The 27,773-nt window shown below is 51.6% G+C and overlaps 1 protein-coding gene across 1 annotated transcript in view; it reads right to left on the bottom strand.

Annotated features, from left to right (window-relative positions):
- The window catches only part of ANKRD11 (ankyrin repeat domain containing 11), a 154,144-nt gene that overhangs the window by 47,057 nt on the left and 79,314 nt on the right, over window positions 1-27,773 (bottom strand). Inside the window, 1 exon segment of the mRNA XM_038008124.2 lies at window positions 866-1,011. Coding sequence (XP_037864052.2) covers window positions 866-952 — 87 coding nt within the window. The 5' untranslated portion in view covers window positions 953-1,011.

Here is a 27,773-nt window from a genome sequence, read left to right on the forward strand (position 1 = left end):
GACCAGAAGGTGGCCCAGAGCAACCGGCAACCAGGAACACGGTGAGGAGACCCTGCCCACCAGGGACCACTGAGGGTCAGTCAGGTTACAGATGAACAGCCTGCCGCACAGGCCAAGCAGTCAGGAGGAGCAAGGAGGCACGAGGATCAAAGGACGACAGCGGCAGGATGGCAGGAGTTGACACGCATCCCGCACAGCACGGCCCTGCCTCACCATTCACTCCACCAGACACTCCTGTGCAGAGACAGGAAGCTGACTCAGGAGACACCTGACTTGTTGACGGTCACAAAGATAACACATGGCAAAGCCTGAACTTGAACCCGGATCTGTCCAAGTTCACATTCGCTAGGCACACCCCAGAACTCGGCGTCTTCCCCCACACTGCAGGACAGGAAGTCTGCACTTCCCAACACCTCAGAACCCAGCAGCACCTGCCAACACTGCAGGACAGGAAGCTTGTACCCCAGGAAACTGCATCACCCCCCCACTGGAAGGCAGGAAGTCTGCACCCCAGGAATCAGCATTAACCGCACACGAATAAAATGCAGGGGTTTAGATTTACATCCCACTTTCCTGTTCACGTTTGGAATAAACCACAGTTGGAAGTAACATGCCCCAGCAGTGCTTGCAGTCAGGACACCTGAATACCTGACAGGCCTAACGGAAGCCAGGACAGAAATCCTGGATTTCTGGGGGTAGAACGTGCAGCCACATTGAGGCGCTGCCTGCAGACAGAGGCGCAAAGAAAGGGCCGGAGGGCGGAGAACAGGACCCCGTTCCCGCCTCATCCCCATGTGGGTGGGTGAGCGCACAGGGGTGGGGGGCACAGGGGTGGGGGGGGGACAGGGGTGGCGGGCAGCATTACCTTTTTCCCAGTCTGCTTCTCCACCATGTCGCTGCTGAGGGGAAGCTCTTCCTGCTGTGGTGCTTTAGGGCACCCGCCCTTGGGCATCGTCCTGCTCCTCACCCGATCTTCATTTACACGGCTGGCCCTTCATCATCAACCGTCTGCTTCAAAAGAGAAAACACACAAGTCACTGAATGCAGAGGCAGCACCAACTCATCCACTCTCACAGACTCAGTGACTGGTCAAGGTAGGCAGCTGTTCTGATCAGGGCTGGGGCCAGGCCCAGGCCCAGGAAGGGACTCCTCAGGATGTGCATCCCATGAAGGGGTCACCAGCAACAGGAATGGCAGCTTTGAGCAGGAAAGAGAACAGAGAAGGGTCAAGCACTTCGTGGTGGCAGAAAGGGACACATGGTCTAGGGTGTGGCTGTGTTCTGGGTGGCAGTCAGCAGCACCTGGATCCTGGGTCCTGCCTGGTACAGAATGCACCCAAAATGGTCAGGCGCCACAAGGCAGTCGCTTCCCCGCAGCACAGGCAAGGTCACGACACGCAGAGCAGTACCCCAGCCCTCAGGTCTGGCAGGTCACGTCCACAGCCTCAGCCTCACAGTTCACTCACCACCTGGGAAGGAGCTCCTGTCCCCACCAGGCCTATGCTTTTTGCACACCCAGTTCCTAACTTGGTGGACCAGGGGTGTCTCTGAGGGAGTCCCGGCAGCTCCGAGGTCCCAACTCCTCGCCCATGGAAGCAGACGCCCCCCTGGGCCTCAGGCTCTAGCTCCTGGGTTTCCCAGGAAATCTGAGGACACATACTGTATAAATCATGTTTTATTTGTATTTATTAATCATGTTTTATTTTAGGAAATTCTGGCATCTTAAGGAAGTTTCTGGCCAGGGAGAGACTGCCCCTCTCAGGGCTGGCAAATTCGTAGACAGTCAAGGGCTCCCACGCAACCCAATCACATTCTCACCCAACTCCACGCCCAGGCCAAGCCCTGCCTGAAACCCTGAAACCAGCACGGAGCCAGGTAAAGCGAACTAGAAAGCCCAGCGCGGAGCCAGGTAAAGGAAACTAGAAAGCCCAGCGCGGAGCCAGGTAAAGGAAACTAGAAAGCCCAGCGCGGAGCCAGGTAAAGGAAACTAGAAAGCCCAGCGCGGAGCCAGGTAAAGGAAACTGGAAAGCACGCCTACAGCACAAAGCCTGCAAGAACTTTCCGAAGTAGCCACTCCCAAACTACTTGCTCTGCCCCGTCACACTCTTCCTGCAGAAAACCCAACAGGCAGTTGGGGGAAGCCTTCCCCGAGTCCCTGCTTCCGACTCCCAGCCCCCGTGGTTGAGGCAGCCCCTCTAGGACACGCAGTGCCAGCGCACTTCCTCCTTCCCAGCCTCATCTTGGTCTCTTCTGTGGCGGCACCAACTTCACCACGCCACACCTGGCACGGACCCTCTTAGAGCACGGGCCTCCTTCCTGCCTGCAGGCCTTCCAGGTTTGTTCACCATCACAGTCAGGCCTCCCAGGTGCACTCACAAGAGGAATGGGGGACACACCTACGCCCCCATGCCCAAAGCCACTGTCCTCCCGTCATGTCCTCGCCACATCGTCAGTTAGAAAACATCTCATACAAACTGAACTGGGTACGCGTCTCCGCTCTCTTCGCCACATCAGCACCTCTGTGCGTGACCATGCTGGGAGAAGCGGCTTCTGCAACTCGCTCCCCCTATATTTACCCATCTCACTCATGCACAAAGTGTGGCTTTTGAAACACGATGTGCAGACCCATCTGTGAGCCGCAGCTCCACTCCGAGCCTCTCCCACCTCCACCCTGTCAGCTAAAGGTTAGGCCGTGTGCCACCTGCCCCTGGATGCAGGCTTGGGCGAGACCACAAGATGCTTCTCCTCCAACACCATCTCACGACCTGCTTTGTCTTTCCAAAATAAATGATAAAATCCCACAAAGTGCTGTCTTGGTATTTAACTGGCACAAGAACACATCTAAAGTTATTCTGGAGAGAGGGACAGGTAGGGTCAACATATTCACTGCCTGTCGCCTCCACCCGCAGTGCAGGTGAGCAGGTGTTTCCATCCATCATCCCTGATGGCTGAGGCCAGAGATTTTTTCTCCCTCTACCTGAACCTATGAATTTTACATTCTCTTCCAGTTTCCCACCACAAAACTGGAATGTCTCAGCCTGGAGAACTGGCATCTCAGCACCTGACTCAGGGAAGGCTGTTCAAACGTACGGCTGTCTAGAAGCTCCGTGGTAATGTTTAGAAGTTTAAGAGTTATCAGGAAGTAACGTTTTAAAAAATCCAGACTGCCTGTGCTCAGGATGGAAAAATGGGGCCTTCACCATGGTACAGTCCACTGTCCCGATCCCAAATGTGAGTCTGTGGCCCATGGACACACTCAACAGCTCCGGTGTGGTCAGGAACGGACGGCATCTGGGCCCCACACTGCGGGGGCTTATCACTTCACTCCTGAAACACCCAATTCTCTCTATGTCCCTAGCTTGGTGCTATGCCCAGGCACCTTCCCCGATGGACTAGGGATCTGCGAGTCCACTCAGGAGGTAGAGGAAGCGGGTAGCACCCACCAGGCAGAATACTTTTCATGGCCTGCAACACCGTGAACACTCCAGGGGCTCAGGAGTGTTGTCCCAGGTGGACGCTGTGTTTTCTGGCGGTTTCTCCAGCCACCTGCATGACGACAGCTAAGACCATCCAGGTTGCTGCCCTTCCAGGACCCTCATGCCCGCCTGGCCTTGGCTACATGTTACCGATGGCAACGATGTGCTTGAGGCCCTGAAACCCCAGCCCCCGCCCTCCATGAACCACCACCCTCATCACAGTCATCGACATGGTGACAGCTGAGATGTGCTGCTGAAGCATCTGGGTGGATGTAGATGAAGCTGGTTTGGATGTAGCTGCCATCTAGCCCATCCTACACCTCCCAGGACCCGTCTGCAGGCACCAGGCGTGCAGCCCGCGGCCCACTCTAGAGTCTTTTTCAATGAGAGACCAGATGAAGACAGAGGCTCCAGGTGCTTTTGTTCTCTTCCAAAACTGGCCATCCCAGTCCTCCCAGAAGTTGCCCTGGTGATGCCTCTGGCACCTCTGGCCCCCACACTGCCCTGTGTTCCCTCCACCAGGCTCAGGGCTGGTCAGCCTTGCCCCTTGCCAAGAAATGGCAGAGCCAGTCGAGGGCCGAGGCACCGTACTCAGCCGTGCCAGTGACTTCTCCCAGGGGCTGCACGGCACTCAGGAGTCAGGACAACAGGCTCTGCTAACTCCTGGGCGTTGTCCGAGGGTGGGGGCTGTGGCGACGCCCCCGGGCCTCCCTGACAGAGCTGTCACATAAAGCAGTCCAAGAAGCTGAGAGTCCCCTCTTTAGACAGTTCCACTGCTGCCCGGGCCTGGCCCCTGTGCCTTTTCATCACGATGCCGCACAGCTGACCACACAGCAGGAGCCACCAGGTCTCACTCCCGGGAGAGATTCTTCCCTAGAAGGTGACTTGGCTGTCCCTGCCTAGACTCATTTTAAGTGCAGCCTAAATCTCCCTCATTTCCAAGTTATCAGGCAAAGTCTATTTTAAACTCATGACCCTTGAGTCAGCAGGAGACTGAAACACGCCTTGGGGCACTGGGGCTGACTCACGCCCTGTGGCGAGCAGCATGGGGGGCCGGCCTGCTGGCCCGCTCCCTCGCAGGAAGGGAAATGCAGAGCTGCTGCTGAAGGGGCCGGCCAGCACCCGGCCCTGACCAGCCCCAGGCCACGCATTCCTTGTTACTTCACCTCTTGACAGCAACAGTCCCGGCTTCGTGGACTGCCAGGGTCACCGAGAGTCCAGGGTGGCAGGAGTCCCCCACACGAGCCACCGGCACGCTCCCTGAGGCAGAAGCCGCAGCACCAACGCTGTGGGCTCAGGGAACTTGCCGATTACCCGGCAGCCCCGCGTCTGTGCCAAAATAAAGACACAACTCAGCCCAGCGGAGTGGACAGTGTCTGCGGCCAGCTCTGGGACCCAGGGCCAGCGATGCTGGGCACAGCCGTCCTTGCCCTGTCCTCTCCTAGCTGCGGGAGGCCCTGCGGCCCAGAGGGGCTCCGCCTCCCCTGCAGTGGGGCTCAAAAGACAATCCTTCCACAGACATGACAGGAACAACGATGCCCTGCTCCTCCCTGAAGGTGGCTTCGAGAGCACTCAAGGGTAAGAGATGCTGTCAAGACCGGCCCAGGGGAAGCACAGGGCAGGTTTCCCAGCACCCACCACGCGCCAGCAAGCACAGAGTCTTCGCCTAAACCATCCAGGCACCGTGCCCTCCCCGTCCGCACCCACAGGAGCCCGACTGCCATTCCCTCCACTCCACAGGAGACGCAGCGAGCACCAAAGAGCCTTCCTCCGGGACCAAGCCTGACAGAGAAGGGGCTGCACCAGGACCAAGCCTGACACAGAAGGGGTTACACTGACTACTGCAAGGTCAGTTTAGCAAAACCCCAGGAATTTCAGCCTATCTGGTCTCTTCAGCTGACAAGTGAAGAGCAGGCACTGGTGGGGAATCCGGAGCTGCCTCTCCCAGGCTTCTAAGATTGGAGCTGGGACAGGACAACCCTGAGACACCTGTGCAGCGGGCAGGACTCCTGCAGGGCCGGGTGTGGCGCAGGAGCTGCGGGGAGGAGGCTGTGGGGCGGGGTGGGGAGCGGGGAGCTGTGGAGCTGCTGCCCAGAAGCACTCCTTGCCAGAGGCCTTGGCATCACCAGGGAGTCCGTGGACCATGGAGATTCACAGGTCCTCTCGGGCCTTCTGAACCCAAACCTGCACTTTAATCATGTTCTGTTCTGCACACTAACATCTGAGAAGGACTGCACCAGAAAAAACTTGTAATGACACAATTCATTCTGAAAACTCACAGAAAAAAAAAGACTTCTTTGGGTCTGCACTTCCCCTTCAATAAAGGGATGGAATGTGAGTAGAGCTGCCCTTGTACAATTGGGCTCTGTGTCTGCGCTGCGTGGGTTCACTTACACCAGATTTTCTTCCACCCCTGCCTCTCCTGAGACCGCAAGACCCATCTCTACTCTTCCTCTTCAGCCTCCTCAATGTGAAAACGATGACGAAAGCCATTCGTGGAGACCTGCTGCTGCTGCGCGAGGCTTAAGTCTATTTTCTCCTCGTGATCTTAGTCTTTCCGCGTCTCTAGCTTGCTTTACCCTAACTGTAAGTAGAACACACGTAACATACAAAATGTGCGTGACCGGCTTTATGTGGTCAGGAAGGCTCTGGCCAACAGAAGGCTGTGAGTTGAGTTTGGGGAAAGTTAAAAGTTATACACAAGTTTTCAACTGCACGGGAGGCTGGCGCCCTCAACCCCTGTGTTGTTCAAGGGTTCGCTGTAATTTGCATTAAAACACCGAGCCCCCTTCCACCTGGGTAAGTCTCTCTCCCTGAACAGATGTGACATTACCCTCCAAAGACTCCCAGAGAGAAAGAGAACACTTCAGATTCAGATTTGTCTTCCACAGTATATTGATAGAACAGGGCTTACGTACGTCCTGGGCAAATGCTCCTCTCCTTATGTAAGTGAACAACTCCACCAACCACTAGCTTGTGTAATGACCAAACGTTTACATATCAAATAGTGCCCAAAGCCCCTGAGAAGGGATGTGATTCAGCCCCTCCCCTCACGCAGGCACGTGGCCTCGGAGGCCCAGGAGGAGGAAGACAGGGAAGTCAGCAGCCAGGTGAAAAAGGGGAGGGAAGCCCTTCAAAGGAAGCTCTCCAAGAACCTTCAATCCCAGCTCCAATTCCAAAGACAGGAACACACTCCTGATTGAGAGGATCAAACACCAAAGGCCTGTTTGCCTTGAGGGGGATACTGGGGAGGGTGGGAAAAGGGGAGTGAGGAATAGCTGGAAGCAGCAGTCCTATGTGGCACCAGGGGCTGGCTCCCACCTTGGCCCTGGGCACAACCCCGCATGGTGATCAGGCCTGGCCTGCCTGCAGCACAGGGCCATGCTCCAGATACCTTATCTTTATCTGAAGAGTTCTTTTGTTTGTTTGTTTGAGACAAGGTCTGGCTGTGTTGCCCAGGCTGGTGTACAACAGTGTGATCACAGCGCACTGCAGCCTCCTCCTCCTGGGCACAAGCTATCCTCCCACTTGAGCCTCCCAAGTAGCTGGGAGTACAGGCCCGTGGCACCATGCCTGGTTAATTTTTGTATTTTCTGTGCAGCTGGCTTTCGCCATGATTCCCAGGCTAGTGTCTGAAGGATGCTTTACAGCAACCCCTGCCTTTTCCAGCTGAGCCCTGCGGGCTGTCAGGCACTCTATGGAAAGGGAGGAGCGCGTTCTCCAGGGGCTGCATCAGGAGCGGTGCCCTGTGCACACCTCAGAGGGAGAGAAGACGCCAACCGACTGAGCAGAGAAAAGAACAAAATGAGAAAAGGAAAAAGAGCTGCATACCTTGCAGGCCTACTGTGTGCAAAGCCCTTGAGTGACATACCCCATGACCCACAGCACTGTGGCCACCCCGGGTGTGGAAGAGAAGCACCACTGGCCTCTCACCTCTCACCATCTCAGTGGGCAAGGGGAGAGCAGCTGAGGGCAGGGGCTGAGCCGAGGGCAGGGGGGCAGAGCTGAGGGCAGGGGGGCAGAGCCGAGGGCAGGGGTCAGAGCCGAGGGCAGGGGTCAGAGCCGAGGGCGGGGGGGCAGAGCCGAGGACGGTGGGGGGGGGAGGGGGCAGAGCCCAGGGCAGGGGCAGAACTGTGGGCAGGGGCCGAGCCAAGGGACAGAGGCCCTCCCAGGCACCGCCTGACAGAGTCTACATCAGCGTCTCTGTCTCTGTCCAGCCTCCACACACCCCTGCACGTTCTGAAGAGCCCTCCCCGAGAGTCCAACCCTCTCCTTCCTCCTCAGGGCCACACCAACTCTCTCTCCTCCTCCTCCTGCTTCTCCTCCTCAGGGCCACACCAACTCTCTCTCCTCCTCCTCCTGCTTCTCCTCCTCAGGGCCACATCAACTGTGGGGTTCCAGCTATCACTTTGGGGAAAGGGCTCCTAACATGGGTGTCCTCCCTCTCACCCCATAAGCCACACTGGCCAAGGCCAGGCGGGTACCACAAACCAAGGGGAAGAATCTCTTTGCTATGGTCTGAATGTTTGTGTCAGCTCCCCCCAAACCCCAAAATTCACAGGTTCAAATCAAATCCCCAGGGTGCCCGGCTAATTTTTATATTTTTGGTAGAGATGGGTTTCACCATGTTGGCCAGGATGGTCTCCGTCTCTTGACCTCATGATCTGCCCACCTCGGCCTCCCAAAGTGCTCCCCACCCTCTGTGCTCCAAGGCACACAGGCTCTCTACTGCAGCCCCGTTTTCCACTTACATTTTCTGTTATCACAGGGTGGGCAGAAGCACCGAGAGGGCGTTCAGCATCTCTGGCCTCTGCTTTGGCCCCTCACACACATGCTTGGTCACTAGGCTGTGGAACATAACAGAGGCCCCTTGCTCCAGAAACACGGACCGCCCGACAGGAGCGCGGACACAGGAGGTGGGGCGACATGGTGCCTCACAGAAGAGAGAAAAGGCCAGGAGGGCGGCAAGTGGGCGCAAAGTTCTCAGCTTTGTTAAGTCATCAAGAAAACGCAAACTAAAACCAACATAAGTGTGAGGGTTACTACCGAGTGTCAACTTGACTGGACTAAAGGATGTGAAGTACTGTTCCTGGGAGCGTCTTGAGGCAGCTGCCAAAGGAGATTCACATTTGAGTCAGTGGACGGGGAGAGGCAGACCCCCCCAATCTGGGTGGGCACCATCTCATCAGCTGCCAGCACGGCTAGAGTAAAGCAGGCAGAGGAACATGGAGGGACCGGATTGGCTGAGTCTTCCAGCCTCCATCTTTCTCCCATGCTGGATACTTCCTGCCCTCAAACATCAGACTCCAGGTGCTTCAGCTTTTGGGCTCTGGGGCCTACACCAGTGGTTTCCCAGGGGCTCTCGGGCCTTCAGCCACAGACTGAAGGCTGTGGCTGTTGCTTCCCTACTTTTGAGGTTTTGGGACTTGGACCAGCTTCCAGGCTCCTCAGCTTGCAGACGGCCTATTGTGGGACTTCACCTCGTGATCGGTGAGTCAATACTCCCAATAAACTCCCCTCCATGTCTACATCTATCCTATTAGTGCTGTCCCTCTAGAGAACCCTGACTCATACACTCAAGTACTGGTGAAGAGGTGGAGCAAAGCAAACTAGTCCATTCTCATCAGGGCCAACTCACGCATCTGGAAATCTCTACTCACAATGAACACAAGTGTGCCCTATAGCCCAGCAATGCCATTCTGGACACGTCCAAAAGAAAGGCAGGCGCACACACACGAGAGACACGTGCAAAATGCTTCACAGCAGTGGGGTTTGCAGCGTGTCACTACGATGCGAGGATGGAACACTACACAGCAGAGGAAGCGAAAACATCACAACGTAAGTCAATCTCACAAATAATGTTGAAGAACCCTGTCTCCATGAAAAATTTAAAAATTAGCTGGGTGCTGTGGTGCTCGCTGGCAGTCTCAGCTACCAGGAAGGCTGAGGCAGGAGGATCACTTGAGCCCAGGAGGTCGAGGCTGCAGTGAGCCAAGATCACGCCACTATACTCTAGCCTGGGCATCGCAGCCAGATCCTCTCCCCTCTCCCCTATCCATCTCCCCTCTCCCCATCCCTCTCCTCTCTCTCTCTCTCTCTCTCTCTCTCTCTCTCTCACACACACACACACACACACACACAAATAATGTTGGGGACAAAATACATGATACATTTACATAAATTTCTGCACAGCAACTACAGTACTTAGGGATGCATACTTAGTAGACAAGACATCATCGAAGCATGGAAAATGGCTGCTTGGTGGATGGAACTGGAAGTGAGGGTGAAACAGGGGTTCTAAGTGAAGGCTGCAGAGGCATTTGCTTTGTCGTCTGCTGAGTTGTACATTTTTCCTGTGCGGACGTTTGGGTGTTGTGCTGCATTTCAGCTGAAGCAGTGTTTCAGAAGGTGACAGACATAAAGGCCACACTATGTCCTTGCAAGGCCTCAGAGGTGTCACTGACCTTTTGCTGCAGGACCTGTTCTCAGGGGTCCTGGCCTCCTAGAGGAAGGAGGGCCCCGTCGCCCTGCTAGGCCCTACTGGGACCCTCAGGGGCACGAGCATGATGAGGGGGCAGCTTGAGGCTTCCTGCCACGTCGGGCAGGCCTAGTCATGCCTGACACACGCTGCAGGGCACCCACTGCAGAGTGCAACAGGGAGCCTGGAGCCTACCAAGGAGACACACACAGCTCTGTGAAGACGGAAAGGAAGAGGAGCAAGGAAAATGCTCCTTTTACACAGAAGGCACCAAGATACAAACTAAACGTGATGAAGACAAAGAAATGTAGGTGTGTGTGTTAAAGGTACAATTGCACAGCTAAAAAGAATCATGGCCATAAGGCAGGGACGGCAGATGGAAGGTGACTCAGCAGATATCCTCCCAGGCTTGCGAGTGTGGAAATAAACACACGGAAGTGACCAGCAGAGAGAAACACGCAGGGAAGAGGAAGGTTAGAAAGGTCAGGGGTGTCACGCACCACTGCTGGGAACGCAGAGGAGGACGGCCAGCAGAAGGGGACGCAGCCACCCCCCTGCCAGCCCTGCAGCACGAGGTGCACCCCACCCAGCAACCAGCTCCCAAATTACACCAAAAGGGCCAGGCACGGTGGCTCATCCCTGCGGTCCCAGCTACTCAGGAGGCCAAGGCAGGGGGGTCATTTGGGCCCACGAGTTTGAGACTCGGGCAATGTAGGGAAACCTCATCTTTACAAAAATATTAAAAAATTAGCCAGTCGAGGTGGCACACACCTGTAATCCCAGCTCCTTGGGAGCCTGAGGTGGGAAGACCCTTTGTGCCCAGGAGGTCGAGGCTGCAGTGAGCTGAGATCGCACCACTGCACTCCAACCTGGGTGACAGAGCGAGACCCTGTGTGAAAAAAACCCAAACCCCAAACCAAAAAAAACACAACCAGGGCATGAAAAGGTGCTTGGCCCAGAGCAGTGCCCTGCAGCATCTCCTAAGAAAGGGGCTGAACACAATGCCACTCGCCAGGGGCTGCTGGTGGCATCCGGGCACATCTGCCCGTGGGGTTCACAGGACGAACGAGGTTCCGCAGACACATGGCCAGGCGGAGACGCAGAGAAAGGCGGGTGCAGCAAGAAGTCTACTTGGAAACGCAGAGGAATACCTACGCTTCTGTTAACAGTAAAATACGTAAGGCTAGCTCGACCAGCAATCAATGTCACCCACCATGCCAGCAAGCTAAAGAAGAAACATCACATCATCACAACTGGTGCAGAAAATCACTTGATAAAATTAAAAACTCAAGATAAAAATTCCTAGCAAACAGGAGTGTGGAGAAACATCCAACACGATAAAGGCCATCTACCAAGAGCTCAAGGCGGACATGATCAAGAGCGACGTGCTGAGGGCTGCAGACGGAATAACATACAGGGTGGAAAGGAATCAATGGAATAAAACTGTTCCTCTCTCTGAAGACGGCGTAAGTGTCCATGTCGAAAATCACAAGGAATCTATCAAAAATTCCAAGAAACTTTATTTAATAGAGTTCAGCAAGGACATAGAATCAAGATCAACACACAAACACCCATCCTATTTCTGCAATAATCATGAAAACAAGAAATAAAGACATGCAGTACCATCCTATTTCTGCATGCTAGCAACGATCATATGAAAACAAGAAATAAAGACAGTACCATTCTATTTCTGCATGCTAGCAATAATCATATGAAAACAAGAAATAAAGACACAGCACCATTTACGGGTGCTCCAAATAAAAACAAAATGCTTAGGTTCAAATGGAACAAAACTAGAAAAACCTATACAGATTTTAGGGAAAAACAGGAGAAAATCTTTAGGACCCAGGGCCAAGGGTTGTTAGACATGGCACCAAAAGCACAATCCATAAAAGAAAAAAACTGATAAACTACCTCGACAAAATTAAACACTTTTGCTCTTCGAAAGATCGAGTTTAAAAAGTGAAAAGACCAACTGCAGACAGGGGAAAATATCTGCAAATCACAAGTCAGATACTAGGCTTGTATGCGGAAGAAATAAATACCAAACAACAAACATGAATTAGAAAATAAGAGAAAAGACACAGACATTCAGAGGAAGACAAGCCTCGAAGACACTTGACATCCTAAGCTGTTAGGAAATGCACCTTAGAACCGCAGTGAGATATTACTGCACACCTGTCCGAACGGCTAAAATACAAACTACTCGAGGATGCCGGAGAGGATGCAGAAACGCTGGAACGCTCTCGCTTGCTGTGGGAAGGGGAAGTGGTGCTGCTGCTCTGGAGAACAGCAAGGCAGCCTTACGAACCTAAGTGTGCGCTTGCTACCCCCTCAACAACTGCACCCCAGGACATTTATCTGAGAAAACGGAACCTCATGTGCACACGAAGACCTGCTGACAATGTTCACAGAACTTTTATTGACAACAGCCAATAGGGAAAACCCTTCAACGGTGTCCTCCAAACTGGGTTTCGTTCACATCACGGCATCCCCTCAGCAGTAAAAGCGAGGGCTATGGATACACCCAGGAGCACAGGCCCCTGCTGACTGAGTACACAAAGCCCATCGCGCAGGTCACTGCCTGTGGACTCCACTCCCACGGCTTCCTCCAGGAACCAGGGAAAACCGGTGAGGACTCCATGAGGAGGGCTCATGTCTGCCGTGGCTGTCAAGGAGGCTCTAGGACCCGGCATCCAGGACAAGACAGGAGGATCTGAATCAAGTGTGCAGGGCAGCCACCCTGTCTTCCAGGGTCATGTTCCCAGCCACTGGGGGAAGGTGGGGAAGGGCACAAGGCCATGCTGCTATTTTCGCAACTTCCTGTGAGTCTATAACGATTTCACAGAAAAAAGGAAAAAAGGCGGGGAAAAACACAAAGAAGGGGTATAAGGAAACTCCCATGGGTGATGGAAATACTCTATACTTTTATGTGGTGGTGTTTCCCCACCAGTACACATTTCCCAAAACCCGCTGAACTGTACATTTAAAATGGGTGAAGTTTATAATATGTCAATTGTAATTCAATAAAGCTGTTAAAAAATTAACTAGTAACAGAAAAGAAATTTAATTCCCATAGAAAGACAGAAGGAATAAAGTAAAAACAGCATGAAGCAGGAGGTGAAAGCTCCCTTCAGAAAGAATAAAGTAGAAAACAGCATGAGGCAGGAGGTAAAATCTCCCTTTCATTTCCTTCATGAACCTTGTTTTGTGTATTTGGCTTTGGAATCATGCATTTTACATCATTTTAAACCCTAAATATAAAATGAGGCTGGGTGCAGTGAATCCCAGCAGTCTGGGAGGCTGAGGCAGGCAGATCACTTGAGGTCAGGAGTTCGAAACCAGCCTGGCCAACATGGTGAAATCCCATCTCTACTAAAAATACAAAAAATTAGCCGGGCTTGGTGCTGCGTGCCTGTAATCCCAGCTACTCAGGAAGCTGAGGCACTGGGAGGCAGAGGCTGCAGTAAGCCGAGATCACACCACTGCACTCCAGTCTGGGTGACAGACAAGAGTGAGACCTTGTCTCAAAAATAAAATAATAAAATAAAATAAAATGTAAAAACATAAAAGCTTAAGTATTCACATTAAATATAAACATTTTAATAATGTTTAAAATGATTTAAATATATTTCACTGACATTAAACATTTTAAGGATTTAAAGCATTCAATACAAAAATACAAAAAGCAATCTCTAAAACTTCAAAAAGGAAGCGGAAGCAATACACTGAGCCGCGTTTCCGGTCAGGGGCAGGACACAGAAAGCATTCGTCAACAATGACATGTAGCCAACACCACAGCAGACGCATTCCTGACACCACAGCTTCGGGGTGGGCGGAAGGCTGGGGGACCCGGCTCCGGATGGGAGTCAGGTGCTAGTGGAGACAGAGGGGCTGCTTCCCAGGCCGCTGCGCGCACACCACACACCGGGAGGGCTGCTGCTGGCTCTGGCAGAAGGTCCAAAGGCCTTGGTGCACAGACACGGCTGCAGATGTGTGGACATGTCCATGGGGCTGCGTGAGGGTCCTCGTGACACGGCAGCGGGCTTCCGCAGTACAGTGACTGATGGGGTGGCACAGAGGAAGCCGCGGCACCTCTCGTATCAGAAGTTCCACGGCTTCACTTCCACCTCATCCTGTTCCTCCTGGGTGAGTTACAATGTCCAGCCCACACTCAAGAGCAGGGAATGGCGCTCCACTTCTGAAGGGAGGAAGACCAAAGATTCTGTGGACATTCTTTAAACTGTTCCACCAGTGGCTTCTGATTAAAACCTGGTAATTTGACTGTACAGTTCTAGTTAGTGCCATATGCCCTAAGGACAAAAATTAAAATTTTGAAAAATATTATAAGCAAAAAAACCTTCCTTTTTTTTTTTTGAGACGGAGTCTCACTCTGTCGCCCAGGCTGGAGTGCAATGGTGCCACTCACTGCAATGTCTGCCTCCCGGGTTCAAGCGATTCTCCTGTCTCAGCCTCCAGAGCAGCTGGGATTATAGGCGCGTGTCACCACGCCTGGTTAATTTTTGTATTTTTAGTAGAGACGGGGTTTCGCCATGTTGGCCAGGCTGGTCTCGAACTCCTGACCTTGTGATCCGCCCGCCTTGGCCTCCCAAAGTGCTGGGATTACAGGTGTGAGCCACTGTGCCCAGCCTGATGAAATACATTCTTAATATTGACTTCATTTGTTTCTTTTTACTCTATAATGAGGCTAATAGAAAATTTAAAATTAGATGCACAATTCACATCACATACTTCATGGACAGAACAACTCTATGGGACAAAGACCCCGATATCTGACAAACAGCGAAAAATCCCAGAAAAAAGGACAAAGGGAGAATTTACAGATTAAAGACTTAAAAGACATCAAAGAATCTTAGTGTGTAGACCCTGTTTGGAAACCAGTTCAAACAAAGAACTGCTGCAAATGGCACATTTAGGACACAGCCTTTTGATACTGCTGGGTGTGTGGTGCCGCTGAGGAGGTTCAAGGCACCCACCGATTCAGCGAGACAGAGATTTTTATAGGTATATATTCAGATACAGGGTCGCCTCCATCTCCCAGGCTGGAGCGTAATAAAACAATCAAACTCTGGGTTCAAGGGATCCTGCTGCCTCAGCCTCCCAAAATATTGGGGCTATAGGCGTAAGCCACCACGTCTAGCCTTAGTGTAAGATATGGCGATGGTTTTGAATGTTTTCGGCGGACGCGATGGTGTGGTCTCGGGTTTGGTTCCGGTAACGGGCTGGGATGGCTCCTGCACGTGGGCCCCACATGCTGGGAACCGTCATCACCACTGTGTTCACCACACTCTCTCTTAAGATGGGCATACAACACATCCCATAAAAATTTAAAAACTCAGTAGGGTGCGGTGACTCATGCCTGTAATCCCAGAACTTTGGGAGGCTGAGGTGGAAGGGATCATTTGAGCCCAGGAGTTTGAGACCAGACTGGGTAACACGGCAAGATCCCATCTCTAGATACATATAAAAAAAGATAATAATCTTAAAAGACAAAATGCCAGAAGCTGCAGAATGTGTCAAAGAAATGACTTCCTAATGTCTTAAAGAATCCTCATAATAAAGGACCATTTTACAAGCAGACTATAAACACTGCAACAGACAAAAAACTCAAAACCCAACTCATGAGAAACACCTGGTAAGTGCTCTTCAGTTCCGTGAAGTCCTGGGATGGCCCAAACATCTCCGGCGGGCTGCACCTATTCAGAAGGAAACACTGAGCCCCCCACGTCCTGGAGGGCAGAGATGCCTTCCAGCTCCACACGTCCTTCCACATTGGCACCACCTGCACCTGCAGTTGGGGAGGGACGAGCAGCTTGGGGGAGAAATGACACCTGCAGGCCAAGACAAATGCAAGAAAACTGAGCCTCATTCGCTGACTGATTCTCACCAACTTCCTCTACCAAATGAGAAGAACACATTCTCTTAAAGGATTTTGTGGGGATTAAATGAAAAAGTACTTGGTAAACAGTAAAGCACTATCTAAATCCAGGTTATCATCACTGTAATGGCTTCAGAAAAAAAGCAAAGGACAAACACAAGGAGAGAGGCGCTGAGAGACCAGGCGGGGGTCTCCCTGGAGCCTGGTCCGCACTGCCCTCTTTGAGCAAAGTGCCTTGCTGCCCTGATCTCCCTAGTTTCACCCTCCACACCTCTAAGGAGGTTATCCCAGTACAACTGAGAGAGAAAGTAGTTCACTTAGAAACACCCACTTCTTTCCTTTATGCTCATGTTTGTTTATTACTCCTCAGGGCTGCTTTGCTTTTTAATGCAAGGGTCCACAGTTGACAGCCTAATCACAAACTCAAGAAACAAGAGCTGCAACAGAACAGAGGGGCTGCCCCAGGCTTCTCAGCCACTTTCCCATCCCGCGCACCCAGGGGATTTGATATGTGGTCCCCCAGAGCGACAGGGAACCCCCAGGGAACAAGGGTCCCCTGTGGGGCATGCAGAAGCACCTGCCCCTGGTCTGAGGTCACTGGATTCAGTGCCCAAGCTCAACAATGCTCTGGGAACCCTAGCACAAAGATGCAGTACTGCATCCCAACTTTTGGGTCATGCCTAAGGTCAATTCCAGAATCATTTTAGCATGTTATACAGCCATTGAAAATAAAAAATATTTTATTTTTTAAAGCAGCTTTAGGTTCACAGCAAAATTGAGCATAAAGTACAGAGGGTTCCCCTGCACCCCGGGGCTCAGCATCCCCACGAGAGTGGCCGTTTGTTACAACCGTGACCCCCGGGACACAGCGTCATCACCCACAGGCCACACGACCTCAGGGTCCACCTGGTGCTGTGCAGTCTATGGTTGGACGAACGTATCCTGACGTGGACCCACCGTTGTGGTATCATACAGAGCAGTTTCACTGCCCCAGGTCCCTCGTGCTGCTGCTCCACATCCCTCCGTCCCTCCCTCTCCCCAGTCCCTGGCATTGCTGATCTTTGTGCTGTCTGCACAGTTCTGCCTTTTCCTGGATGTCAGAGTCGGACCCCTACAGCGTGTAGTCCTTAGAGACAGGCTGCTTTCACTCAGGCCTGTCTTGTCAGGCCTGGCAACTCATTTGTTTCTACGGCCTTGTAATATTCCGTTGTCTGGATGGACCTTGGCTGACGGATCCATTCACCCGCTACAGGACATCTTGGCTGCTTCCAAGTTTTGGCAATTACGAATAAAGCCATTTTGTGGAAGGGAAACAACACAGAACAGAAGATATTAGGGGCACTGCACACACCATCATGGAAAGAGACAGTATTATTCTGTGAGCATGTTCCCAGTGTGTGAGCGTGTGTTGTGAACAGAGAGGTAAACCACTTTTCTCACCACTAGAAGCAGTCAGGACATTCAAGTGCTGGCCTAACTCATTAAGAGCCCTCAACTGGTGGTCAGATAAGTTTCTCGATCTATAAAATACAGAAATAAGGCCAGGTGCAGTGGCTCACGCCTGTAAAACAAGCACTTTGGGAGGGTGAGGTGGGCGGATCACTTGAGCCCAGGAGTTCAAGACCAGCCTGGATGAAACCCTGTCTCTTTAAAAAAAAAAAAAAAAAAAAGGGCCAGGCTTGCAGCCTGGGCAACAGAGTGAGACATTGTCTTTAAAAAACAAACAAACAAACAAAAAAAACAAAAACAAAAAAAGAAAGAAAAGAAAAGAAGAAAAAGAAAAGAGAAAAGAGAAAAGAAGAAACACTGTTTCCAAGCTGTGGGCGCTGGACAATGTCTGACGCCCGGCCCAGCCTCATCAGCCTCATCAACGGCCTGCACGATCCCTGCTGGCGGGGAGTGTACTCAGCACGCTGCCAACACAGCCAAGTTTCTGAAGCTGGTGACACGTGAGGGAACCCGAGACTGAATGGAAACAACCTCCTCTCAGATTCTGAGAGGGGCCGCCTCTTTTTTTTTTTTTTTTTTTTTTTTTTTTGAGACGGAGTCTGGCTCTGTCGCCCAGGCTGGAGTGAGCGGCGCCATCTCCGCTCACTGCAAGCTCCGCCTCCCGGGTTCATGCCATTCTCCTGCCTCAGCCTCCCAAGTAGCTGGGAGTACAGGCACCGCCACCACACCCGGCTAATTTTTTTTGTATTTTTAGTAGAGACAGGGTTTCACCGTGTTAGCCAGGATGGTCTCGATCTCCTGACCTTGTGATCTGCCCGCCTCAGCCTCCCAAAGTGCTGGGATGACAGGCGTGAGCCACCGCGCCCGGCCCAGGTCCACCTCTTCTTGCCCCTCTGAGCCTGCCATTCTCTGAGGAGTCCTCTCTTCCTCCACTGCTTTGCTTCCTCTCACAAAGGGGGAATGTCCCACCACTTCCAACCCCAGGCTGGCAAAGTGACGAGAAAACACCCCACCCATGTGGGCAGTCGGCATGCGGCATGCTGTGGGGCCGGGCGAAGCAGCCAGGCGGGTAGGCCAGACCCTGACCCAGAAAAAGCAGAGCCCAACACAGGCTCAGCCACGCTCCATGAGGGGCCACAGCCCAGGAGCAACATCCCAGGCACACCCCAGGGACGAGCAGCACAGGCCGCCAACCACGTCATCCCACACTCACTTGTGCAAAACACCCTGGAACTGCACAAAGCCCAAATGTCCAGAGCAGAAGAGCAAATGAGTCCAGGCGGACCCGACATATAGGCCCCGGTATCCAGACGGCACACTGGATTCAAAGAGCAGACACGAGCGTGTTTGCTGTGGGCTTCTGCATGCATGAGGGCCCCATGGTGCTAGGGGCCAGGCAGACACTCAAGAAGTGGGGTGGAGGGAAGTCCAGGAGTCCTGTACTTTCACTGGGAGATCCCACAGGCACATGTGACATGAGCTCTATCATACGTGCACCCTAAGATGTGTGCCATTTCCTGCACAGACGCTGTACCTCAAAGAACAATAAAAAATGACTAAAATTGATTGCTGACCACTTCCTCAAATAACTAACCAGGACACAACCTGATGCCCCGTGTCCGGCCTGTGGGGGCACTGTGGAAAGCACAGGAAGTGAGCTCAGTGCGTGCCTTCCCCGTCGTCCTGGCTCAGAGATGCGGGGCCGGACCTGGGTGACAGCCTTACACCACCCTCGTTCCCAGAAGAGGCCAGTGCACCCCGAAGCAGGGAATGCAACAGGGCCACACAGAGGGCTCCAGTTCCTTCCAGCACAGGAACAAATCCACACCAGGGCATCCGTGCGTCCCACAGTCCCAGAAGCATGGGAGCAGCTCGAGGCCTCTGCATTCAGGGGTCTCTGCCGTCCTGGGCTCCAGGTGAGTGGGCTCCCCCCAGCACGCAGTGCGCAGTGCGCAGTGGGTGAGGACAGGTGCTCTCACTATGAACGCTACACCACTCCGATAAAAGCCTGTGTGTGCTGCCTCAGGACCCTGTAGCAGAACAGCGAGTGATGTTGTGTTGGCAGGGAACCTTTGGTTTGCAAAGCCCCGTCACACACACAAGCTGACGTAAGATGACAAGTCTGTCTCTGCACCTCAGCTGAGCCCCCAGGACATAGCACACGGGCGCCCAGGGCCTGCAAACTGCAAGGACCAACAAGGACCAAGGCATCACTGACCGCGAGAGGCCCCAGTGTGTGACCATGAGAGGCCCCAGTGTGGGTTCTCACAAGCTTGTTTTATGGTTTGACCCAGAGAGTACCTGTGAGTTTCCCCTACAGCCGGTGCTTCTAAAGGGCTAGGAGAAACGCAGGGCAGGATCTCCGTAGGCCGGCAGCCGGCTGGCCAGACCCCTGCCTGTGCTAAGGCATCCGCCGCAAACATGACCATGCAACATGCTTCAAGATGCCCTGTGACTCTCTGAGATAGGTCTTTTATTAGAGTTTCTAAATTAAGAAGTGATGGCCAACATCACAGGAAACCTTAGATACTACTCCTGCCAGTTGGTTTGGAAAAGCTTTAACTGTTAATTTGCTGATCCAGTTTTCAGCCACAGTTTTCTGCCATGTAATCCACAGAACCCAGGCCTCCGGCCACTTGTCTGGGATACCTCTGGGGCTCAGAGCCACTGTCCTTGTGGGCTACTCAAGACTTGAGGGGTTGATGCAAGAGTCACATCAACAGAGCCGGACCGAGTGCCTGGCTAGGAGCAGGTACTGGGGAGCAGGCACAAAATGCACACACAAACGCGACTGCCCACACCTCCAAGATCATCATCAGACCTAGAGGGGGGTGTGCGTCCACAGACAGCACACTGGATTCCAAGACCCAGAAGGAAGGAGTGTGTTTGCTGTGTGCTTCTGTGGTGCTAGGGGCCAGGTAAACTCTGAAGGAGGGGCCAGAGGGGGTCCAGGAGGAGTCCTGTAGCAGGACATGGCCCAGATTTCCCACAATTTCCTCTCAAGCTAAGATCACAACCACCGTTTCTTCTGCACTGGTGGGAACCCAGCACTTTAATGAGACACGAGGTTACAGCGACACTTGGTTAGGAAGGAAAGCCACCTGCGGGTGCCACTCCTCCCGGCTGGGTTACAACAGGGAGCACAGGCACTAGGAGATCCGGCCCGTCCTAAAAGCATGGCCTACAAGGAGTCCCCACTCTCTACCTATCTGCTTCTAATGTTCTGACTACATGAAAGATGATAAAAGGATTTCAACACAAGTGTAACATTTTCAATATAAAGGAATGTCTTTCCATTAGAAAACAACTACAGGCCTGCCGCGGTGGCCCACGCCTGTAATCCCAGCACTCTGGGAGGCTCAGACAGTTGAGGCTCAGACAGCTTGAGCTCAGGAGTTGGAGGCTAGCCTGGGCAAGATGGTGAAATCCTGTCTCCACAAACAAACAAACAACAACAACAACAAAATTATCCAGGTGTGGTGGTGCACACCTGTAGTCCCAGCTATTTGGGAGGCTGAGGTGGGAGGATCGCTTCAATCTGGCAGGCAGAGGCTGCAGAAAGTTGAGATCGCACCATTCTACTCCAGCCTGGGCACAGAGTGAGACCCTGTCTCAAAAACAAACAAACATAAAAACAAAATAATAAAAACCAAGTGCAAATTAAATGCTAAACACACAGATTAATGGATGAAGCCCCATGCCCAAATGCTCCCAAGGAAATGTCAGAAAGGAGAGGACTTCAGGAGGCTCGGAGTCCTCAGTGCCACGTGACCAAGCACAGCTGAGCACTGGGTCTTATTGGATTTGTCATCAGACACTCACAGTTTTCATCACTGTTAACCCTACTGCACAATATACAAACATGGTCTAAGCAATTTTATTTTACTTTATTTTATTTTTTGAGACGGAGTCTTGCCCTGTCGCCCCAGGCTGGAGTGCACTGGTGCGATCTCGGCTCACTGCAAGCTCCGCCTCCCGGGTTCACGCCATTCTCCTGTCTCAGCCTCCCGAGTAGCTGGGACTACAGGCGCCCACCACCACGCCCGGCTAATTTTTTATCTTTTTAGTAGAGACGGAGCTTCATCGTGTTAGCCAGGATGGTCTCCATCTCCTGACCTCATGATCCGCCTGCCTTGCCTCCCAAAGTGCTGGGATTACAGGTGTGAGCCACCGTGCCCGGCCTGGTCTAGGCAATTCTAACCATGCAGACCATGTGCACATCTTTCCTTGGTGGAAAGCAAGCTTGCCCAAGTCACAGGAGCGGGGCTAGTGTCAGCAATGCCTGTTCCTCTCCCTCTGTTCTCTAATGGTGTGGCCTTCACTCTACTATGTGTGGAATCCCCCTCTATTGGGACCACAGCTCCTGGGCTGCAAGCACCTGCTGAGCATGAGGGTCCAGCTTCCAAGCTCACTATCCCATGGGTGACAAGCAACACTGTGACCCGCCTCCCACGTCGGCGGGTGCCAGTATCACGGTGGCTCCCTGCACCCCAGGACCACTGTGTCGCTCTGCCACTCAGGAGCCCCAGGAGCCCCCACTGTGGCCATCCAAGGACGCTGCCCGTCAGGCTCCCAGGACGCTGCCCCAAGTACCCAGCTTCGGTGGGTGTGCCGCCCCCAGACCCACCTTCACTGTGCCAGGGGTGGGACCTCTGCAGCCCGTCTGCTGAGTGTCCATGTGCTTCTGTGAGCCACACTGTGTCCTCCAGGATGTGGGTCTCTGCTAGTCCCTCCCCTACCAAGCCAGGACAGCCACCTATTTACAGGGGTGTTGACAAATACTGACTACCTGCAAAATTAAAACATGGGTTTGAAAAGGGCCTGAGTGGAAATCCTATACTTAACACATATTCTGTTTAAAAAAAAAAAAAAAAAAAAAAAAAAAAAAAGGCTGGGCACGGCGGCTCACGTCTGTAATCCCAGCACATTGGGAGGCCGAGGCGGGAGATCACCTGAGGTCAGGAGTTCAAGACCAGCCTGGCCAACATGGTGAAACTCTGTCTCTACTAAAAATACAAAAATTAGCCAGGCGTGGTGGCGTGCGCCTGTAATCCCAGCTACTTGGGAGGCTGAGACAGGAGAATCGCTTGAACCTGGGAGGCGGAGGTTGCAGTGAACCGAGATTGTGCCACTGCACTCCAGCCTGGGCAGCAAAGAGTGAAACTCCGTCTCAAAAAAAAAAAAAAAAAAAAAAAAAAAAAAAAAAAAAAGCGAGCTTTTGCAGAAACAGGTTTAAAAGAAAAAATCATCTCTGCTCTTTTCAGCATTTAGAAAATCAGCCAGGCAAAACAATAATTTCCCTTTCTTAACTGAAAGGTTTGCCAAGTGAATACTTGGAGCAAAATAAGCCTAATTAGTAACAACTAAATCACCCAGATATAAACCCATAATGAAAGCACATAATGAAAGCACATGGGGACCTCCTTTCCCTCAAAGTCACCACCCAGGGCCTCAGTGGACTGAGAACCCCGGAAGGAACAATGTGTCCATCGCTCCTGACCTGAGTCTCTGAACCAGGCGCACAGACATCCTGGGTAACCGCTCATGGGTGAGCGCTGCACCCCCAGGATCCCTGTAATTGCAGGTTCTCAAGAATACCAAGACCAGGACCATATCCCATCTAGAAACTTCTTCCTGTGATGCCTGTCAAAAGGTCCACTTTTCAGGCCATTATCACAATGAAGGTGAATTTTTGCTATTTAGGTCAAAATCACGCATTAGGCAATAAAAGGACCTAGAGATTTGTGAATTCCTCGAGTACAACCGAAGGAGTAAGAGAGGAGTAAGAGGGGCCCAGGTTTGCTTGAAGGCCTACACTAGCAAAAAAAACAAAACAAAAACAAAAACAAAACAAAACCGAGAACTGGGAGACCCGGTCTGCAGCGCCACAGCGGTCAGATCTGAAAGCCCCATGGTCCGAGGAGCCCATCCTGCCCTGAGTGCACGCAGCGTCTGTGAAGAGTCAGAGTGGCTCTTTTTCAAACCATTTCAGAAATTTAAATGACCCCTGAATTTATTTAGAATGGTTATTATATTTTATGAATTGTACACAAAAAATATTTTCTAACCATATCATTTTATAACAAATTAGCAATAGCTAATGTTTCCTTTAAAATTTTTCAAGCACACAGAAAAGCACGAAGGAGAATACACACACACATCCACCATCTGTTCATTTTGCCATATTTGCTTTAGAATTTTAACATTTAAAAATTACATAATGGTTGAAGCCCCTTATATAAGCCCCACCCTGCTCTGGTTCCTCCTCAGCTTCGATCTGATTTTGGGGCTCTTCATTCCTCTTGGTGCTTTGACGCTCACATTACACATAAGCCTACACCGAGGCCGGCTGCTGCTTTTGCAGGGAACGCACTGGATGGTTCCTGCCGCACCTTTTCCCTCCAAGTTGTGCTCTGGGGTTTATCTGTGTGGATACAGGCAGTTCTACTGTTCTTATGATAACTGCAGTGTGCTCCTCCTTGTCTGAAAAATCCATCCTCCTGTTGACATTTGTTTTTTCCAACTTTTTGCTAATACAAACAACACTAAAATGAGTATTTGTCTGTTTCTTTACATATCTAAGGTTTATAACTAGAAATGGAATTTCTAGCAAGAAACTGTAAGATGCTTTGTAAAATGTCTGATGAAGTGTCACATTGTATAGTCATTCACAAACATGTCGTCTTTCACTTCTGATTAGGGCAGATGTCTTCTGTTGTAACTTTTTTTGTTGTTGTTTTTGAGACGGAGCCTCGCTCTGTCACCCAGGCTGGAGTGCGGTGGCGCCATCTCAGCTCACTGCAAGCTCCGCCTCCCAGGTTCACACCATTCTCCTGACTCAGCCTCCCGAGTTGCTGAGATTACAGGCGTGCGGCACCTCGCCCGGCTAGTTTTTGTATTTTTAGTAGAGATGGGGTTTCACAATGTTGTCCAGGCTGGTCCTGAATTCCTGACCTCAGGCCATCCACCCGCCTCCGCCTCACTTTGGGAGGTGACGGGATTACAGGCGTGAGCCACAGCGCCCGGCTCTGTTGTAAATTTTTTATCAAGCGATCTTGGTAGGAAAAGGGGAAAGTACTTTGCATGTCATCTTTTTTTCTAACAAGATTACATTCTACAAAAAGAGACAACATAATTAACAAATTTCATTTGAATAAAAATATAAACTCAAGTGCTAACAGGAGGCTGTTCATTGGCAAAAAAAGAGCTCGGAAGAGGTGCAAGGACCCAGAGAGCTCTGAAACCCCAGAAATCACACAGAAAATGCACAGGTATGTGGACAGTCCTGGGGAGAGGAGCCACAGCTTTTGTCCAACTCTCAGAGAGTCCAGACCCAAAAAAACCCTTAGGAAGGCACCTTTTCAACGTCCAAACGTGGGCAGTGATGTGGGAGTGAACATCAGTCAACAGAATCCTGGACTCTACCTTCCAAAGCAGACCAAAGACTCACCAATACACCCAGAAAGAACATTTTTAAAATATAAATGCCTTCAGAATCCTTTAACATATGCCCAGAAAAAAATTAGTAAGTCATAACCCAAGTCAAGTGGACTATTTATATGCAATATTAGAAAAGAAATGTCCTAAAGTCCACTGCGAAAAGCCTGAAGCCCACAGCTCTGTTTCTGAGGTGAATGAGAAGTGAGACCGGTGGAGAAGACTGGAGTTCTGCTGCCATCATGGTAAGGAGAGCCGGTTTGGAAACAATGCTGTGGGTCCATTTCTCTCTGTATTAAATACACCACAGGGTTTTTCGTTTTAAATTATTAGTTAATCAGGCAATCAAACCAAAAGGAAGCAGACAATTTAAGTTGGAACACCGCAATCTGCAGATTCCCACAGGTTGGAGGGATGAGGCCCCAACGTGAACAGACTCCACCAGGCAGCTTCCCTGCCTTCCAGAAGGCCTGTGTGGGCTGCTGGGCTCGTCACCTTAGCAACAGCTCTAAACATATGTGCAGTGACACCAGCTGATTTCTGAAAGCTGTAAATAGAGGATAATGGCATAAAAAAAATTCCAGATTAAAGTAAGGGCCACCCACTGCCTCCTCTCCCACCGCATCCAGCCCTTATATCCCACTGTTAACACTGGGAGCAAGGCCACGTATGCAAACGTGGCTTTAGTCCCCTCACACACCTATTCATCTGCATAATCACATACCTACAAAAGCCAAGTAAGGTCCCTGGGTTAATAACTCTCTGCACAAAAATGTGCACAAACAAAAAGTGGCCAAGAGATGGCAGAGTCTGGCACAGACGGACCAGCCCACAGCAGCCACGGCCCACTGCGGGAGCGCTGCATCTCCACCGCCCACAGCTCTGCTTCCCACCCTCCGCCTCACACCACCACGAGCACTTGGTCCCTTCTCTCAGGGCCCTTCCAGATCTTGGCATCTGGGCCTCAAAGCGCAATACAGGTAATGACAGGTAGGTCTCCAACAGGAGAGAGAAAAAGATGAGGTCAACTGCCTGGGCAAGGGTTCCAGGTGGAACATCGAGAGTTGCTGGTGAAGGAGAGCGATGACCCAAGTTCAGACCTCAGAATCAGTTTCTATCTTTGAAGAACGCAGTCCATTTCACCTGAGAGTCGGAAAACATGGAATTCCCCAGAGATGTTGAGGCCTTGGGAAAACGGCATTTAGTCCAGGATAAACCAGCAATACTCTGGACCAGGTTTGCATAGAGCTGGCCCGACAGGAACAACGCAAAGGGTGAAGAGGAACAGGCAGGGAGAGGCCAGTGTGAACTCCCTGCAGCCTGCGTGGCTCTCCCAGCATGCCACGTGCCTGCGCAGGATATGCCTTTTCCTTAATTCCCCTCTATCATCTTTCTGAAGCATTATATGGAAAACTGGGCGAATAAATCCCCAAGTATGAGCTGACATTCTTAACAGAAAAAACAAACTTGATATTTCATGGTGTAAAAATCTATTTATGGGCCCTACAGAATTACTTCTCATTATAGTCCTCATTAAAATTAAATACTAAATACTCTAAGGAAACACACAATTGCATGTTAAAACATGAAAAATGTTATTACAGAATAACCAAACTTTTGTTCCCTCAGAATGCCTTTCTGTGATAATTTATGCCCAACTGGTAAAAGAGTGGGTAAGGGACGGAGGTGAATGAAAAGAAGGCTCAGATCCCAGAGCTCAAAACAGGCGTCATTTACACGCTTCCTAATTCCGAATTCGGGATGTACAAACCAATAAAAACTAGGCACTCATGTCTGTTTGCAAATATAAGCGCTTTTTAAATTTTTATTTGAGACAGTCTTGGTCTTGTCACCCAGGCTAGAGTGCAGTGCTGCGATCTCAGCTCACTGCAGTCTCAGTCTCCTGAGTAGCTGGGATTACAGGTGTGTGCCACCACGCCTGGCTCATTTTTTTTTTTTTGTATTTTTAGTAGAGATGGGGTTTCACCATGTTGGCCAGGCTGGTCTTGAACTCCTGACCTCAAGAGTGATCCGCCCACCTCGGTCTCCCAAAGTGCTGGGATTACACGTGTAAGCCACCGAGCTGGGTCTGAGCGCATTTTTTAAAAAGCAATACCTGTTTCCAAAAAGAGAAAAATTAACATTTAGTTATAAGCTCCAACACTTTAAATGCTTAAACTGAATTTGTGGCTAATTATTCCAAAGTAAAAATCAGCTCAGATTTGTGTTTTTTGTGTAATCTCTTAAAAGCCAGGGTACACAGGTGTTCCTAACACATAACGTACGTGTGAGCGAGTGAGCAAATCAGACAGAGCCTGAGGCGGGCGGGAGGGGTGGTGAGGGTGCGCGCAAAACACAGCCCTCCTCTTGGATTTGCCGGAGAATTAACCTCGTTCAGAACCTCACCCCAGTCGGAAAACACAAGGCAGCAACGGGCCGGAACTTGGTCAGTCACATCCACAAACCACCAATTACCTTCACAGATCACGACTAACAGGTTTATTACAGATGAGTCACAGCTCATGTTTTCAAGGAAGGGCCTCCAACTGAGCAGTCGCCAGTGCAGCCTGCGTCAGGGCGCGCCTCCCTCCACCTGTGCCCCCGTCGTCCATGTCTGACAGTTTACGCTTCGCAGGCTGTGAGGTTCCACCCCTCACTCCCATAGGCCAACAGAGTAGGGAAAACGAAGGCACCTTGGATACTACGGATCACGGGCTGCTTTGGGTGCAGGACATCCATCCCCACACACTCACGGCCAGCTCTGACCATCTGACCCCAGGTGCACACGACAGACACAAACGCCACTCCTCGAGCCCGGCGCCGCACCTCCTGCTCCCAACGGAGGCTTTCGGTGCAGGACTTCCTGGGCCTCAGTCTCCTCAGCTACAGGCTGGGCACAATCCCTGGAGTCTGTGCTCTGGGAGGAGCACATGCGGGCAACCCTGGCTCAGGACAGCTTCCCAGCCCGCAAGTCATGACTAGGGCTTAACGATCCATTTCAAATTACATCTGCACGGTGCTTTACTTTCATATGT

Source organism: Chlorocebus sabaeus, chromosome 5 (genome assembly GCF_047675955.1).
Source record: "Chlorocebus sabaeus isolate Y175 chromosome 5, mChlSab1.0.hap1, whole genome shotgun sequence".
NCBI lineage: Eukaryota > Metazoa > Chordata > Mammalia > Primates > Cercopithecidae > Chlorocebus > Chlorocebus sabaeus.